The sequence below is a fragment of the Mixophyes fleayi genome, chromosome 4 (assembly GCF_038048845.1).
Source record: "Mixophyes fleayi isolate aMixFle1 chromosome 4, aMixFle1.hap1, whole genome shotgun sequence".
Lineage (NCBI taxonomy): Eukaryota > Metazoa > Chordata > Amphibia > Anura > Limnodynastidae > Mixophyes > Mixophyes fleayi.
Window position 1 is genome coordinate 275,345,820 of NC_134405.1, and position 18,458 is coordinate 275,364,277.

Consider the following 18,458-nt stretch of genomic DNA (forward strand, 5'->3'; position numbering starts at 1 on the left):
TTTTTAAACACATTTAACATCACTTCTCAATCCTCCCACCCCTAAAACCTCCTGACTACCATCAGTGCCCAGGATCTTGCTTCCTATTTCAAGAACAAAATAGATAAGATCAAACTTGAAATCGTATCATCTCCCTGGACAAGCAATCAGCTCAATTCCTTTGTAGCACCCTCTGACACTCTCTCTTCATTTGATCCCACAAATGAAGAGGAGGTTTCTGCTCTCTGTTAGGCTGCCGGTCTGATAATAAACTTGCAGAAGATTAGCAGCTGCCTTTCCCGTAGAGCTTTATGCGCTCACAGTACTCGGATGCCCCAAGGTCTTAACTTTAGATGTAGTGCAAGTTTATTAACAACACCACAGCGGCAGGACCGGAGGAGGCTGTACAGATGGCAACGGATAGTCAGACGTAAGTCGAGGTCAGGGGTTAGAAGCAAACAGAAGAGTCAAATAACACGCCAAAAGGTCAGGTTCCCTAGGAAATTGTTTGAACATTTTTTGATAAGTTTGTTAGCATGAAGGCGTCTTCGTGGAATCCAGGACCACTCCTCCAAACCACGATTCTTCCACTGGAGTAGAAAGTGGACTTGCCCTTGGACTTTTTTAGAATAGAGAATTTTTTCGATTGCAAATTCCTGACGTCCATCCAAATTAGGTGACCGAGTTCCTGGGTGCTGAAGAGATCGAAACTGAGTTGAGTAGAAAAACGGTTTGAGAAGGGAACAATGAAAGGTGTTTAAAATCCTCAAGGAGCAAGGAAGTTTTATCCTGAAGGCTACAGGGTTAATTTGTTTGATGATAGTGAAAGATCCAATAAACTCAGGTCCAAGTTTTTTACAGGGTTGTCTGAGTTTGATGTTGCGAGTAGAGAGCCAGACCTTCTGACCTACTTTAAAAGAACAAGTCATACAGTGACGGTCAGCAAACATCTTAGACTGAAATGAGGCCCACCTCAAAGAAGACTGAACTTTTTTCCAAATAATCTTGAGATTAGTAGCTGTGGAACATTTTTCCGGGAGACAAGAAGAACTGAGCGAATACAGAGAATTGGACCTAGCGTGAAACCCAAAATTACAATAGAACGGAGTATGAGTGGAAGATTGACATGAGTTATTGTATGCAAATTCTGCCCATGGTAATAGATAAGACCAATTGTCATGGAATTCTGAGGTGTACAATCATAAGAACTATTCCAGGGATTAGTTAACCCTCTCCGTCTGTCCATTAGATTGTGGGTGGTATGCGGATGAGAGGCTGATGTTGATCCTGAGGAGGGTACAAAAGGATTTCCAAAACTGTGTAACAAATTGGGAGCCACGATCAAAGACAATATCTGTAGGGAGACCATGAAACTGAAACACATGTTGAGCAAAAAGTGTAGCTAGACTACGTGCACTGGGAATTCTAGTTAATGGTATGAAATGAGACATTTTACTAAATCGGTCAACAACCACCCATATAGTGTTATGCTCTGAATTCCATTCATAAGTGAATCCAAGGTTTCAAAGGAATAGACAGGGGCAAGCTGGCCTGAAGGGCAGTTCCTGGGAATCTTGTTCCTTGCATAGTTTTCACAAGAGAGAATGAAGGTCCTGACATCTAAGGATAATGAGGGCCACCATAAAGAACGTGAAAGGATCACCACTGTCTCCACTGTGATACCAGGATGCCCGGTCGTCTTACCTGTCATGAGCTTCAGAAAGAACCGCTTTTCTTAAGTGGATTGGAACAAACGGTTCACTGGAGTTTCTGTGCGTGCCATCTTTTGAAATCTACAGAGAGTGACCCCCCAAGTCCTGAGTTAATTCAGCATGAATAATACATTATAATTTGTTTCAGTGACAGAAAAATGCACAAGGATGTAAATGTTGAGTATGAGGGTCTTTCTGGGAGAGGATAGCGCCAGCACCTACATCAGAGGCATCAACCTCAGTACAAAGGATATATCTGGATTAGGGTGTCTGAGAACCAGAGCAGAAACAAATGCCTTTTTGAGGGCTTCAAATACGGTTACTGCTTGAAGGGGCCAATTAGTGGGATTCATTCCCTTATGGGTAAGCACGACAATAGGGGTTACTAGATATGAGAATCCGTGGATAAATCTTCTATAATAATTTGCGAAGCCCAAGAATCTCTATGCAGCTTTTAGATTATTGGGTTGTACCCAATCTAGAATGGCTTGGACTTTCGTTGGGTCCATAGAAAAATCAGCAGAGGAAATTATGTACCCCAGGAATGACAACTTCTGTACCTCAAATTCGCATTTATCCAACTTGGCGAAAAGATGGTCATCACAATGTTTTTGGAGGACCTGCTTACCTTGACACCGATGTAGAGACAATGACTGTGAATATATCAGGATGTCATCCAAATACACGACAATGAATTGGTCGAGAAATTCACGGAGCACTTCATTAATTAAATCTTGAAACACTGCAGGTGCTTTACAAAGACCGAACGGCATGACCAGGTACTCGTAGTGGCCAGAATATGTGTTGAATGCCGTTTTCCATTCCCCCCTCTCTGATGTGAATAAGGTTGTATGCTACGTGGAGATCATTCTTGTTGAAGATGGCAGCAGTCTTTAGTTGATCAAATAGCACAGAGATGAGGGGAAGAGAATAGATGTTTTTAATCGTGATTTGATTAAGACCCCAGTAGTCGATGCAGGGCCGCAATCCACCGTCTTTTTTTATACAAAGAAGCATCCAGCTTCTACTGGGGATTTAGAAGGCCTAATAAAGCCTTTTTCTAGATTTTCCTCTATGTACTTCTGCATGGCCTTGGTCTCTGGACCAGAGAGAGAGTACAACCTCCCATTGGGAAGTCTAGAACCTGGAATCAAATCGATGCCACAATCAAAGTCACGATGTGGAGGCAGAGAGTCAGCCGCTTTTTTAGAAAACACATCCTGGAACTCATTGTATTGAGGCGGAAGCTGCTCAGACACTGGTTGCAAGATCCGGAGGGGCAAATTCAAGCAGGACTGCGAATAGTAAGGACTCCATTGAGAAATCTCCCCTCTAACCCAATCCACTAAAGGTTTGAGGAGAAAGAGCCAGGGATGGCCCAAAATTAATGGAGCAGATGGACAATCAGTGAGGTAAAATGACAGGGCTTTTGAGTGGAGAGCATCCACGGTTAACTGCAGCAGAGGAGTCTCATAACATTTTTTACCACCAGTCAACGGACTACCATCCAGGCCACAAACAGTGATAGCAGAATCAAGCTTCACAGAAGGAATCCCAGAGGAATGAGCGAACCAGATGTCCAGAAAGTTGCCAGCACCACCACTATCTACAAAGGCTGAGACGGCCACAGAACAAGCACCGGGAGTGATGCGCACAGGAACTAGAACTAAATTTTTGGAGGAGATGATTTGCAGACCTAGGCGAACTTCCCCATGTTTCTCTAGGCATGCTCTTTTCCCGATTTGTTAGAACAGGAGCGTGAAAAGTGGCCCTTGATGCCACCTTAGAGATAGAGGCCTTGAGTCCATCTTCTATTCTTTTCCTCAGAAGCAATATGGTATGTTCCTAACTGCATGGGCTCTTCAGAGTCAGTTGAAACGGGAACAAAGGCAGATAAAAAAAGATAGTGCCTCCTTTTCCGCTCCTTGATCCTTCTGTCAATTAGGATGGCGAGCTGCATGAGGGTCTCCAGATATGTTGGAGAAGGGTACTGTACAAGAGTGTCCTTGATCTGTTCTGACAGCCCTAGGCGAAACTGACTACGTAACGCTGGATCATTTCATTTGCTGTCTGTAGACCATCTTCTAAATTCAGCACAGTACTCCTCAGCAGAGCGCCGGAATTGCTTTAAGGCCCTCAGATGATCCTCAGCGGAGGCCACTCGATCCGGGTCATCATAAAGCAGACCCAAGGCATTGAAGAAGTCATCCATGGACTGCATTATTGGACTTGTTGGGGCCAGACTAAAGGCCCATGACTGAGGATCACCTTGGAGAAGGGAGATGATGATACTGACCTTTTGCTGTTCTGAACCGGAATACTGAGGTCTCAGACGGAAAAAGAGCTTGCAGCTTTCATTGAAATTTCGGAACAGAGCTCTGTCCCCGTAAAAAATGCGTGGAACATTTAATTTGCCAGACCACGGCTCGTAGCACTCTCTTCTCATCTTTCTACTCTACCTCCTGTCCTCTTGATCCCATACCCTCACAAATTGGTAGGTCCCTGTCTCCTGTGCTCATTCCATCTCTAACTAAAATCCATAATCTCTCTCTCTCTACTGGTATTTTTCCATTATTCAAGCATGCAGTGATTACTCCTATTTTGAAAAAACTAAATTCTGACCCAAACCCTCGCTCAAATTATCACCCCATCTCTCAGCTCCCATGCCCCTCCAAGCTTCTCAAGAGAATTGCCTACACTCTACTCACACACTTTCTTACAACAAACAACCTACTAGATTCTCTTCAGTCAGGCTTTCGCTCTCAACACTTCACAGAGACTGCGCTGACCAAGGTTGTCAATGATTTGATCACAGCAAAAACTGAAGACCATTACTCTCTTCTAATTCTCCTGGATCTCACTGCTGCATTTGACACTGTTGAACACTCTCTCCTCATACAAACGCTACAATCCCTAGGTCTTGAAGGCACTGTCCTATCCTGGTTCTAATCCTACCTATCTAATCGCTTTTTCAGTGTTAATTTCTCTGGATCCATCTCTGCTCCGCTTCCTTTATCAGTTGGAGTACCACAAGGCTCTGTCCTAGGTCCTCTGCTATTCTCGATCTACACCACTTCTCTTGGAAAACTAAAAAGCTCCTTTGGATTTCAGTATCATCTCTATGCAGATGATACACAAATCTATCTATCCTCTCCTGATCTCTCACCATCTGTGTTGTCTCGCGTTACTGACATTCTGACAGTCTTTCTGCCATTTCATCTTGGATGTCTTTTCGCCAACTCAAACTCAATCTTTCAAAAACTGAATTAATAATATTCCCACCCAAAAACAGAAGCTTCCAGCCTGACATATCTATTTCTTTTGATAACATGACCATAAATCCCACTACGCAAGCTCGCTGACTAGGTGTAATCCTTGACTCACAACTATCCTTTGTTCCCCACATTGGCTCTATATCTAAATCATGTTACATACATCTAAAGAACTTTTCCAGAATGAGCACATATTTCACACAAGACACTGCATAAACCTTAATTCATGCACTCATCATCGCCCACATCGACTATTGCAATTACCTCCTTACTGGTCTTCCCAAAATCAGACTTGAACTCCTACAATCTATTTTGCACGCAGCGGCTAGATTGATTTTCCTTGCAAACTGTCCTGCCTCTGCTGAGCCACTCTGTCAGTCTCTACATTGGCTGTCTATTTTTCAACGAATCCAATAAAATATTCTTCTACTAACATACAAGGCCATCAACAAAATTGCACCGACATACATCTCCTCACTTGTCTCAAAATATCTCCCAACTCGACACCTCCGTTCTGCACAAGATCTGCATCTCTCTTCCACTGTCATCACATCCTCCCATTCCCAGTTACAGGACTGTTTGCGGGCTGCACCCACTTTGTGGAATTCCCTCCCTCACACAATAAGACTTTCCTCTAGTCTTCAAACCTTCAAACGTTCTCTGAAAACCCACCTCTTCAGACAAGCTTGAGATATTCCTCAACCTGCATCTTAATCTCCCTAAGTTACCCTATTACCACCCTCTACACAGCTAACACAAGACAGCAACCCTCTGACCAACATTGCTGTGTGACTGATCACACAGTCCACTCAATACTTTTTAACTTTGCATTTTAGCTGGTTCACTGTACTATTGATTGATACTATACACACAGTTGCAGCTGTTTTATCTTGATTTTTGTCCTAATTCCACAGAGTTCACCCACAGCTATAGCAGTTTTAGCAAGGGCTGCGGCCGCTGCTGGTTGATAAGCACCGTTATTTATTAAGACAATATTAAATCTTGTTAAATTCTAAGAGGGAGAGTACATTTTTGAGAAATCTAAAGGTTGGTACACACACACACACACACACACACACACACACACACACACACAGAAAAGGGTACCAGTACAGAGAAAGTTTAAACCCCCCAAACAGTGCTCGAAGTGTGGCAGTATGAGACAGTATGCCACTTCAAAATTTCCACTTCGACCACTGTATGTGTCCCTGAGTTACATATATAACAATAAGAATTTACTTAAATAATTGCCAACATTTTCCCATACTATTTGCTGCCTAAGAGCATTGCTTCAATTTTATAGATACAGTCCCGCATAGATATATTATACATGTATTAGCTATTATTTGCAGTCAACTGTTCCAAGGAAAAGCATAATGCTCCAGACATGTTTTATATCCCCCTCAATAACTGCTATATATAAAGGAGAAAGAGTTTAGCAGTTTTTGACAAAATAATAACTATAATAATAACTAATATCAGATGGAAATACATTTAGACCAATGGCATCTTCACTTCAATATTTTCCTGTATGCAATTTAAGAGCTAAAATGATAAAAGTAGTTTGTCAATGTATTGGCCATCACTACAATTAATAAATTGTATAATAATTTGTCTTACATCTTCACTGTCACTGGAATCTAACTCTTCCATCTTTGGCTCTTCTTCACTGGCAACTTTCTGTAAAATATCATCCAGCCATCTTAGATCATGTAAAGAAAAAATGCACTCCATTGCCTTCCGTATACCAACAAGGGCCAACAGCTAAAACAGAGTAAAATAAGTGTAGGCTTTAGATATAATAAAATAACAAAAGTGGCAGCAGAAAGAAGTACACACCTATACATGTTTATACATGTTTATAAAGCATACTAATTTAAAATGCATTATTTTACTATTCCGGTTTTATTTCATTCTGCCCAAATATTTGTAACAAAGGAGAGGCTGCTTTGAAACAAGTAATTTATATAGCTCCATGTGAGAAAATGTGTTTCAATTTTTTTGAGAATGGCTAGAGCAGATGCGTTAAATGCGCGGCAAAAACACATTTTTTTTGTGTGAAACAGGGGTGACAGATGAAGGGGAGCAAAAGCAGCATGAAGGGCACAGTGTGAAACGGGTGACAGATGAAGGGGAGCAAAAGCAGCATAAAGGGCACAGTGTGAAACAGGGGTGACAGATGAAGGGGAGCAAAAGTTGCATGGAGGGCACATCATGAAACGGGAGACAGATGAAGGGGAGCAAAAGCAGCATGAAGGGCACAGTGTGAAACAGGGGTGACAGATGAAGGGGAGCAAAAGCTGCATGGAGGGCGCAGAGTGAAACAAGGAAGACAGGTGAAGGGGAGCAGAAGCAGCGTGAAGGGTGCAGTGTGAAATAACGGAGACAGGTGAAGGGGAGTAAAAAGCAGCATGGAGGGCAGATGATGACGATGAAATAGATAGTATAAGTATACATATGGTGGGTATGCTTTTCTTCTTTTACATGCTGAATAGCTGTACTGGGCCTAGCAGATTCTATATTAGCCCAGGGAAAATCAGTAGCATGACCCATAGAGCCATATTTGCAGTCAGTTTATAAGTTCCGATGTCGGAATGAAAAATTTTGAAACCTTGATCCATACATATTTCACACTGCACAATGCTGGAGATTCATTTTTTTTACATTTTGAATGGTGTACAGTATAAAGCTACAACACATTTAAAATGTATTTACCAGATATAGGTAAACTTTTAAGACTTTCTTTCTTACGTACTCGCTGCTCTCTACTTAAATTCTAGCAGCATTTGCCTTTGCCTAAGCACTGACACAATGCCACTTGGTGATCCTTACCACATGATTAACTATGGTGTACAGTCTAGAGTTTAGGTTGGACATGCTATTTCACATTACTGCACTCAGGGGAGAGGACAGAGATTTAGTTTCTGGCTGAATAAATCCAGAAAAGAAAGCAGTAGGCCAAAGTGTATTTTAATATTTTTACTGCCTTCTCTAAAGAAAAGGGGGAGTGCTGGAATACATAGTGTACCTACTTACTGTTAGTGAGGTCTGCATTTTATGCTATAGCACTACGGAGAGTACTACTGTCTAATGGACACTTTCATTTTAACCAGGGGCACGCAAAAGGTTAATGGACTTCGCAGCAAGCTCTTTCACTGAACATGAGCACAGTAGATAGCTGCTATTCTAAATACAAGGGCAATTGCTGAATAGAGGGACATGCTACAGGACAGGTTAAAAATTTATAAAAGGACATAAGACTATATTTATTTCATGTGTCAAATTTATACAGTTTACATTTTAATGTTTTAATTACATTGGTGTAAGTCTTCATATAAATGTGCTTTGTCATAGATGGTGCAAAAAGCATACCATTGAATATACTGTAATTGATAACTAATAAATTTGACGGAGTGGAGACTGAGCATTTTGGCAGGCATTCCTGGTTTAGCAGATAGTAAGTTGATTTGATTTGTATACTCCCACTGTGGTAACATTGATTGGGCCCTGCCCATTATTTTGTTTTGAAAGGGTCACTTTTTTGCACAATCCAGGCACCCTTCATGCAGGAAAGGTATTTCATATGTGTACAAATAACACTGCAATAAAAACCTCAATGTTCAAATGTAAGACATGAAATAAAGATTCACAGATAGTGATCTGTTACTGCACACAAAAGCCAACTAGAATGCAGCAGATCCTGTGTATGCCTCCTTGCTCTTGGTACAATCAACAGCATAGCTGTGGTAAAAGTAGCAAAAAGTACAGACTTTGCCATAGGATTCATTTTAAAGAATGACATCCTCCCAGTGGTAATCATTTTCCCGATTACCACAAACCCAACAAGCAGGATCCCTGCAAAAAAAACTGATTGGCAAAAAACGACTGCAATAAAATACAGACTTACTTAAAAACCGAAGCTGCACATTTCCGATGCACCAGCATGCTGACAGGAACTCATTCCGGCAGTTGACTTAGACATCAGTTAACAGTACAACCTAGATAAATGTTAATTTAAAGCGGCAATGTCGGGACCCCCGCAGGTTAACTACAGTTGACCTGTTGAGGGTCCCGACATTGTTGTTTTTTTGCCAATCGTATATTTTTTCAAGGGATTCTGCTTGTCGGGTTGGTGTTAATCGTGAAAACGTACCCAACCCCATCCTCCTGAGTACCAGTAAGCAATAAGTGGAAAAAAATTAAGATTGACACTATAGATACTTTTCACAGCACACTAGTAGCAATTAGGGTGCAACAGAGCCTGATTGTCTATTGCATCAAGCTTTATTTTCCCTCATCGTTTACTGGCACCCAGGAGCATATCATTGCGATAACACCTGAAAAAAGTACCAATGTCGCGTTATGCTCATGTCATAAATGAGGCTACAATTAACTTTTTTTTAAAAAAGATAATGTTGCAATTAAGGAGTGGACAAAAATGAAAAGTAAGTAGGACTCTAAAGTGACTTTTCTACTGCTGCCAATATGTATAATAATATGACAGAATACAAGCCTGCAAAGAGTTGCACAAAGCATCTGCACAGAGATACTACCAAAAAGAGTAATGGGAGCATGCATCTCTATTTGTGATTGGTGTCAGGATGGTGTGGCAATCTAATTACACTTATAGCACTAATTAATAACGGGGGTGGGGGGGGGGTGTCCTATGCTAGAAAAGAGCTGGGGTTAGGCAACTATTTATTAAGTTCCTGATGTGTAGTTCTCAGCGTCCATTAAATTAAAGCTATAGCTGAATAACTGGAGAATTTCTTTTGCAAAATTAGTAGAATGTAATTTTTGAAATAATGCCAGACGTTAAGGGATCCTGTCATTATTTATTTGTCTCTATTAAGCAGTGTAATAGATTTTAGAGTTAGGTATTAGTTTAACTTGGATACATAGTTAAATTAATTTATTTATATCTACATATTAGTTGTACTATTTATTAGTAACTTTATGCTCTATGTCTGACGTAAAGAAACAAACAAGATAAACAAAAACAACAAATAAGTGAAATCCAAGAGACGATTTTACAGAGCCTGGCTAGAAACAGAGATAAAGTTACAATGGTACAAAGGACCAGCAATGGAGCTAGCTGATGCTGCTTTCCATGCCAGTGCAATTTCTCTGGATTCATAATCCTTACAGGATCACATAGGGGGCTACTTTTTGGTTGAGAACATTAAAGTCCAGATGAAGCAGTTGGAAAAGATAATCCTGTGGATTACATATACCAGGGCTTTTTGCACTTCGGTATCACCCAGGACTTTTGCTAAGAAGCTATGACATATAACTTACTGAAAAGTTTAACAAAGTTACTGTCATAAATGTCACAGGGCAATTATGCAAACATTGCATGGGAACAACGTGTACAATCTTGAGGTCCTAGTCTAAGACCATATTATTGTTGAGGCATCTGCTTAGCACAAAAGTAGTCAGGAGTAATATTGCTACAATTGGGTATTTTATCTACAATACATAAGCATATTATCCTCACATTTTCAGTATTCCACTCAAATATAAAAAGGTGTTTCACTAGTGTCAGGTCACCTCTTTGTCATTATTCTTTATGTCCACCTAGCCAGGGGCTGACTGGCAGACTTTAGCCCGGGGGCAAGCACATAGCACATAGTTTTTGGGCCTAAAATAACCCAATTTAGTGCTCCAACTGTGTTAGAGATAAGTAATCTAATTGTAGAGGTAATAAATCATCCAAAAAACAGTTTAATTCTTCGTTGGTAGGCCTTAATTTATTCTACACACAAAACAGATTGTCTTCCTCTCCATCTATGCATATTGGCAATGCAGCCATCGTCTTTGGATGTATATTACATCCTACACTTATAGTTAAATATGTAAAGAAATGGACAAAGCCAGTTTGGTTTCTGGCTCTATAGGCCCCCCTCCACTTGTCGAAAATACAAAAAAAATTCAGCCGTTATAGACTGTACAATATTAATTTAAAAGGAGAAAGCCAGTTTGGTTTCTGTCTCTCTAGGCTCCCCTCCACTTGTATAAAATATAAAAAAAATTCAGCCGTTATAGACTGTACAATATTAATTTAAATGGAGAAATCCAGTTTGGTTTCTGTCTCTGCACTCACCATGTACAGACTGGGGTGCAAGAGGGGGTCAGCTTAAACATATATTGCAATATGTGGATCTAACATTCCCTGTTTTTAATATAGAACAGTACTTGATATAGCATTAATTATGTGTTTGGAGAGTGCAGAGTATCCCTGTTTTCTTGTCTATACAATGTGGGCAACCCCCTCTTGCACCCCAGTCTGTACATGGTGAGTGCAGAGGACCTATGTCTGTTTTTGTTTATACAATGTAAGTCCCATGACTCTTGCACCCCATTCTTTACATTAATTAATTCCAACTTGTGTCAGGTGAGTCCCAGGTCTCCCATGGCTGCTAGTGCTAGGGAAAGACTTGCCTTTAAAAGCTGTGTGCAGGTAAGCCTTAAGCCCAGATAAAATAGCATAGCATTTGATCATGTTAGGACTGACCAGAATGGGAAGACTTTGGCATGAGTTGGTCAGCTTAAACATATATTGCAATATGTGGATCTAACATTCCCTGTTTTTAATATAGAACAGTACTTGATATAGCATTAATTATGTGTTTGGAGAGTGCAGAGTATCCCTGTTTTTTTGGTTTCTGTCTCTCTAGGCTCCCCTCCACTTGTATAAAATACAAAAAAATTCAGCCGTTATAGACTGTACAATATTAATTGACATGGAGAAAGCCAGATTGGTTTCTGTCTCTCTAGGCTCCCCTCCACTTGTATAAAATACAAAAAAATTCAGCCGTTATAGACTGTACAATATTAATTGACATGGAGAAAGCCAGTTTGGTTTCTGTCTCTCTAGGCTCCCCTCCACTTGTATAAAATACCAAAAAATTCAGCCTTTATAGACTGTACAATATTAAGAGAAATGGACAAAGGCAGTTTGGGGTCACTCTGTCTATGACACCCTACCCTTAAGGATAAATTGCCCAAACAGCAGCCTTTCAAGACGTACGTGATATGGAAATGCCACAAGTCCCTTTCCTCTTTGGGGGTAGATTGCACCCTACACTTACATAGAAAGTTTTAAAAAGATGTTATCATCATCATCTTCATCCTCACCCTCATCAGTGTGTACGTCATCATCACAGACTATCAATTCATCTCCGCTTGAATCCGCCATTAGAGAACAGTCAGTGCTTGCATGTCTTGGATGGTGAAGGCCTTCCTCATGGAAGATGTAGTTCATTTTTATAAACATCATTTTCTCCACATTTTTGGGAAGTAACCTACGGTGATCACTGACTAAGTTCCCTGTTGTGCTGAACACCTGTTCAGAGTACACACTGGAGGGTGGGCAGCTTAGATATTGCAAAGCAAGTTTGTACATGGGTTTCCAAATGGCCTGCTTTTCTTCCCAGTAAGGAAAGGGACTGTCTGATATTTCCATATCAACTACCTCTTGAAAGTAATCCTCCACCATCCTTTGCATGTTTATACTCGTATTGGATGGAGTTATGGGCAAAGTCACACATTCAGATGTAAAATTGTTCTGGTCTGCCCCCTGCGTCTTCCCTGCTTCTTTTTTGGAAATTTAATCTTTTACGAGCAGCAGCAGCTTGAGAAAGTGAAGGAGGACACGTTGTCAAGCCAAGGCCCAGTTCAGCGGACAACTTGCTGAGCAATAACTCCTTGCAAAAGTTCACATCTCGCTCATTTACAAGTAAAGACTCAATGTAGGTTTTAAACCTTGGATCAAGCACAGTGGCCAAAACATACTGATCCGAGTTCAAGATCTTAATAACTCGAGGATCATTGTGAAGCGAATTAAGTACTTGATTGACAAGGCCAACATACTTTGTTGAATTGCTTGCTTTCAGCTCCTCCTTCATTTTCTTAAGCTGCTTTTCCAATAGTCTAATTAAAGGAATGACTTGGCTCAAACTAGCAGAGTCTGCACTCACCTCACACGTCACAACTTCAAATGGTTTCAGCACCTTGCACAGGACTGAAAGGATTCCCCACTGTGCAAGAGTGAAATACATCCCCCCTCCTTTCCCAATGTCATGGCTTGTGCAATATGCTTGGATGGCTTTGCGCTGTTCCTCCATCCTCTGAAGCATGTACAGGGTGGAATTCCACCTAGTTACCACCTCTTGCTTAAGTTGGTGGCAGGGCAAGTTAAACTGCTCTTGGAGCTGCTGTAACCTCCTACATGCTGTGGCTGAATGCCTGAAATGGCCTGAAATTTTTTGGGCCACCGAAAGCATCTCCTGCACCTCACAGTTATTTCATAGGAAGCTCTGCACCACCAAGTTGATGGTGTGAGCAAAACAGGGAATATGTTGAAAATCACCCAGCTGTAATGCTCGCACTATATTGTTGGCGTTATCAGAAATGACATACCCTGGGGAGAGTCCGAGCGGTATAAGCCATGCATCAATCACATCTCTCAGTTTGCGTAACAAATTGTCAGCCTGTTAGTGAAGCCGGTGATACAAAGAGTGGCCTGCCTGTGACAAATGTTATGTAGTGGTGTACATGCTGTTGCTGTTCCTGCTGGTGAAGGTGAATGACCAACCCAGTGGGCTGTCACAGTCATATAGTCTTTGGTTTGGCCACTTCCACTTGTCCACATATCTGTGGTTAAGTGGACAGTGGGCAAAATGGCATTTTTCAGCGCAATCTCTACATTGTTACACACTTTTTGGTATAGTTGTGGAATTGCTTTACGGGAGAAATGGTGTTTCGCGGTGGAATTCTGTAACGCGGACACAAAACCTCAATTAACTGTGAAAAACCAGCTGTGTTTATTGTGGAGATTGGACGCAGATCTAACACTAACATTGCAGCCATGGCGTCTGTGATTCGCTTGGTGACTGGGTGACTATTGTCATATTTGCTTCCCCTCGCAAATGATTGTTTCACAGTTAATTGCTGAAATGTAGGACTGCTCATTTTCTTGACCTGCCTCTGGGATGACGATTCACCCCCAGCAGCAGCAACAGCAGCAGCAGTGGGACTAACACTTTCTTCAGAGGAATCAATAATAGTGCAGGAGTCATCCAGCCTTAAGTGGGATGCCGGGCTAACTCCGAGCGCTACTGAGGATATTGATGAGGATGGTGTGGTGGGTGTATTTTGTAGCCGTCGGGATGTCGGGGAGCGGAGGGTCTTAGCTGATGATGGAGTGCTGTATTTTTTTGGGAAGAACTTTCAGCTTTTCCCAACACCCTGCCATGAACTCTTGTTAAATGGCGTAACATAGACGAGGTTCCAAGATGGTTAAGGTCTCTCCCTCGACTGACTGTGGCTTGACATACACTACAAATGGCTATACAATTGTTGTCTGGATTTGGGTAGAAATAATTCCACACATAAGAAGTGGATTTTTTTGTTTTATGCCCAGGCATGACAATGGCCTTTCTCTTGTCACGTGCCAGAAGTGCTGCTACTGGTGCAGGACTTACACAAACAACCTCATCCTCATCAACATCCTCATTAGCGCCCTCGTCGCCTACACAAATCTCCCCCTCATCCTCTTCTAATTGTAAAGTGGCATCCTCAATTTGGGTATACCGGCTACACTCGGGCTATTAAGCCACACATCAGCAGAATGCTCACGATTAGACATCCCACTGTTGGATGGACTCTTCACAGAGATTGTTGTCATTTGTGAATCAGAGCAAACATTATGCTCTAATGCCTTACTGTTATCTTGCAGCTCGGCTTTGAAGCGTAACAGTAGCTGTGCACCAATTGTAGGCTGGGTAACTTTTTGGGATCTGCTACTAATAGCCAAAGGTGAAGGCCTCATTCTCTCTTTGCCACTGCGTGTGTAGAATGGCATGTTTGCAATTTTTTTTTCATCGGCATTTAACTTTTGCTCAGTAAATACAGTAAATTTTTTTTTGGGGTTTTTGTTTTTTGCACTGATTTGGAAACACTCTGTTGTTTGACATCGCCTTGGCCAGATGACGTACTGGGAACACTAACATCAGGACTGGTGACAGAACCTGGTTGCTCATTCTGATCATATGTGGACTGCTTTGAATCCATTCTAAGCGCAAAGCACTGGGGAGTGCTAAAAATTAGTTGGTAGATACTGCTGACAGATATGACTTTTGACAGCCAGAAATATTTATGCACAATTATGGGGGACACCCCAAAAGCACTGAGGAGTGCTAAAAATTATTTGGTAGATACTGCTGACAGATATGACTTTTGACAGCCAGAAATATTTATGCACAATTATGGGGGACACCCCAAAAGCACTGAGGAGTGCTAAAAATTATTTGGTAGATACTGCTGACTTTTGACAGCCAATATTATTTGTTTTAGGTTAACCCTAATTAACCCTATTAGTATATAGTCCAATGCAAAAACAAGCTCTTTTGTTGGCAAAAACATCAGGGTTATAAATAGAGATGGGCGGGTCCGGTTCTCCGAGAACCGAACCCATCCGAACTTTGGGTATCCGAGTACCGAGCTGAGTAGCTCGGTACTCTCCCGCCCGCTCCGAATCCAAATCGAGGCCGAACGTCATTGTGACGTCGTCAGATCTCGGGGTTCAGTTCTGGCGATACTTAAAGATTATAAATACACGCCTCCACAGCAATCCATCATCATTTGACAGAGGGAGAGAGCAGGGTGTAGTCACAGGCTGATTAGAGCAGGGATATTCTTTTTCCAATTGTTGTAACAAAAATCGCTAGAAAAGAGAGGAGGATAGAGGTTTTTTTCTTTTCAATATTTGGCACTCCTCAGTGCTTTTGGGGTGTCCCCCATAATTGTGCATAAATATTTCTGGCTGTCAAAATTACTATCTGTCAGCAGTATCTACCAAATAATTTTTAGCACTCCTTGGTGCTTTTGGGGTGTCCCCCATAATTGTGCATAAATATTTCTGGCTGTCAAAATTACTATCTGTCAGCAGTATCTACCAAATAATTTTAAGCACTCCCCAGTGCTTTTGGGGTGTCCCTCATAATTGTGCATAAATATTTCTGGCTGTCAAAAGTCATATCTGTCAGCAGTATCTACCAAATAATTTTTACCACTACAAGTGCTTTGCGCTCAGAATGGATTTAAAGCAGTCCACATATGATCATAATGAGCAACCAGGTTCTGTCACCAGTCCTGATGTTAGTATTCCCAGTACGTCATCTGGACAAGGCGATGTCAAACTACACAGTGTTTCTAAATCAGTCCAAAAAACAAAAACCTAAAAAAAATTTACTGTGTTGAAGCGAAAAAGAAGTGTTACTGAGCAAAAGTTAAGTGCCGATAAAAAAAAAATTGCCAACATGCCATTCTACACACGCAGTGGCAAAGAGAGAATGAGGCCTTCACCTTTGGCTATTAGTGGCAGATCCAAAAATGTTACTGATCCTACAATTGGTGCACAACTACTGTTACGCGTCAAAGCCGAGCTGCAAGATAACAGTAAGGCATTAGAGGATAATGTTTGCTCTGAATCAGAAATGACACCAATCCCTGTGGAGAGTCCATCCACCAGTGGTATGTCTAATCGTGAGCATTCTTTTAGTATACCCATAAAGAAGGGCCCTTTCAGCAGTTCTGCTGATGTGTGCCTGAACAGCCCGAGTGTAGCCGCTGATACACCAAGTGAGGATGACACTTTGTCTTTAGAAGAGGATGTGGGGGAGATTTGGGTATCCGACGATGAGGATGCGGTTGATTGTGTAAGTCCAGCAGCAGTGTGGCACCAGTGGGAGCAGTTCTGGCACGTGAGGTTCTGGCACCAATTTGCACTTTTCAAACACAAGCAGGGATAACGCAGGTGGCAGACCACAACAGTTTGACATCTGGGCTGGTTTGAAGGATTTGTCAAAAAAATGTGTGACCTTGACCATAAGTCCAACCAATCCTACTATTAACATGCAAAGGATGGTGGAGGGCCTCTCAGGGATTAAACTGTATTTTTCCTAATTTTCACTAATAATGTTTGGGTGTAATATACACCCAAAGACGAGTGCTCAATTGCTAAGAGTCTTTGATGAAGAGGAAGACAAGCAGGCTTGTCTGTAGAATTTGCAGGCAAATTGTGCTGCGTTATATAGGTAACACCCAAAGAGAAGAGCTCCATTGCTCCATTGCTAATTGTAATTGTAATTGTAATTATTGTACCATAGCTCACTGCGAAACAGGAGAGGTGGCAGGGTTTAGTGATAATCTTCCTCAAACAATACTAATTCATCCCACCATCATAGAAGTCTGTGTAGTATGATGTAATTGCCGATAATGGCCTTCCAAAGGGAATGACTAGTTGATTTTAGGTCAGAGCTGTCACGATTTCTGGGCAATTCTTTTACAGCACAGCAAATATCAAAATGTGTCATCTGCATCACCACTGGGTGTCTTGGGAAAGCAATTTCTTTTACAACAAGCAGTTGCCAGAGAAACTGAAGGAAAAGACGTCCAAACAAGATGTTGATAAGTCTGGGATCCTTGCAAAGAAAATTAAGTATTTAATCTACAATTAACATATAGTTAGCACATTTACTTTGTTTTATTGCATACTATAATTTTCTGTAGCACCTTTTCAAAATGTATTATTAAGGCAATCACTTGACTCAAGCTAACCGTGTCTGCACTTTCTTCACAGGTAACTACTTTGCTGGACTAAAGTATATTCCCCTCAAATGCTAGTCTTCTTGCAGCTGCTGCATTCTCCTACATGCTGTTACAGAAACCAGATATTGACCATAAATGTTTCTGGACACAAACAGCATCTCCTGCATGTCATTTTTAAAAAGTTCTGTAGCACAAGTTGATAGTGTGTGCAAAACAGGAAATGTGATGGAATTCAACCCCGCTGTAATGCTTGACCAATATTGGGTTCGTAATCAGAAATGACATATCCTCAGGAGAGTCCAAGCAGGATTAGCCATCTTTCAATGACATCCCTTAGTTTTTGGAACAGTTTGTCAGCTGTATGCCTCTTACTGAAGCCGCTGATACACAGAGTAGCCTACTTCTCCAAAATTTGACGTACCTGGGTACATGCTGCTGCGGTCCATGCTGGGGAAGGCGAATGACCAACCCAGTGGGCTTTCACAGTCATATAATCTTTAGTTTGCCCAGTTCCGCTTGTACACATATCTGTGGTTAAGTGTACAGTGGGTAGAATGCCATTTTGTCGCCCAATAATTAAATTTTTAGGAACTTTCCGGTACAGGAGAGAATTAGCTTTTCTAGTAAAATGGTATAGTGATGACATTTGCTAACAGGGACAGAACACCTCAATTAAATGTCTTAAACCAACTGTATTAATAGTGGACATTGACGCAGATCTAACACTAGCATAGTACCCAGGGCGTCTGTGATCCGCTTTGCGACTGGGTGACAGGTTTCATTCTTGCTTCCTCTTGCAGAGGATTGTTTAACTGCCAATTGTTGGTTCAGGGGATATTGATTATGAAGGTGTTGGGAGGGGAAGATTGCAGGTGCTGGGATG

General features: G+C 41.4%; 1 protein-coding gene across 1 annotated transcript in view; it reads right to left on the minus strand.

The window, feature by feature from the left end:
• The window catches only part of LOC142152768 (electrogenic sodium bicarbonate cotransporter 1-like), a 351,181-nt gene that overhangs the window by 54,710 nt on the left and 278,013 nt on the right, over positions 1–18,458 (minus strand). Inside the window, exon 20 of the mRNA XM_075209752.1 lies at positions 6,584–6,727. Within this exon, the coding sequence (XP_075065853.1) occupies positions 6,584–6,727 (144 nt within the window). The remainder of the gene's footprint in view (positions 1–6,583; positions 6,728–18,458) is intronic.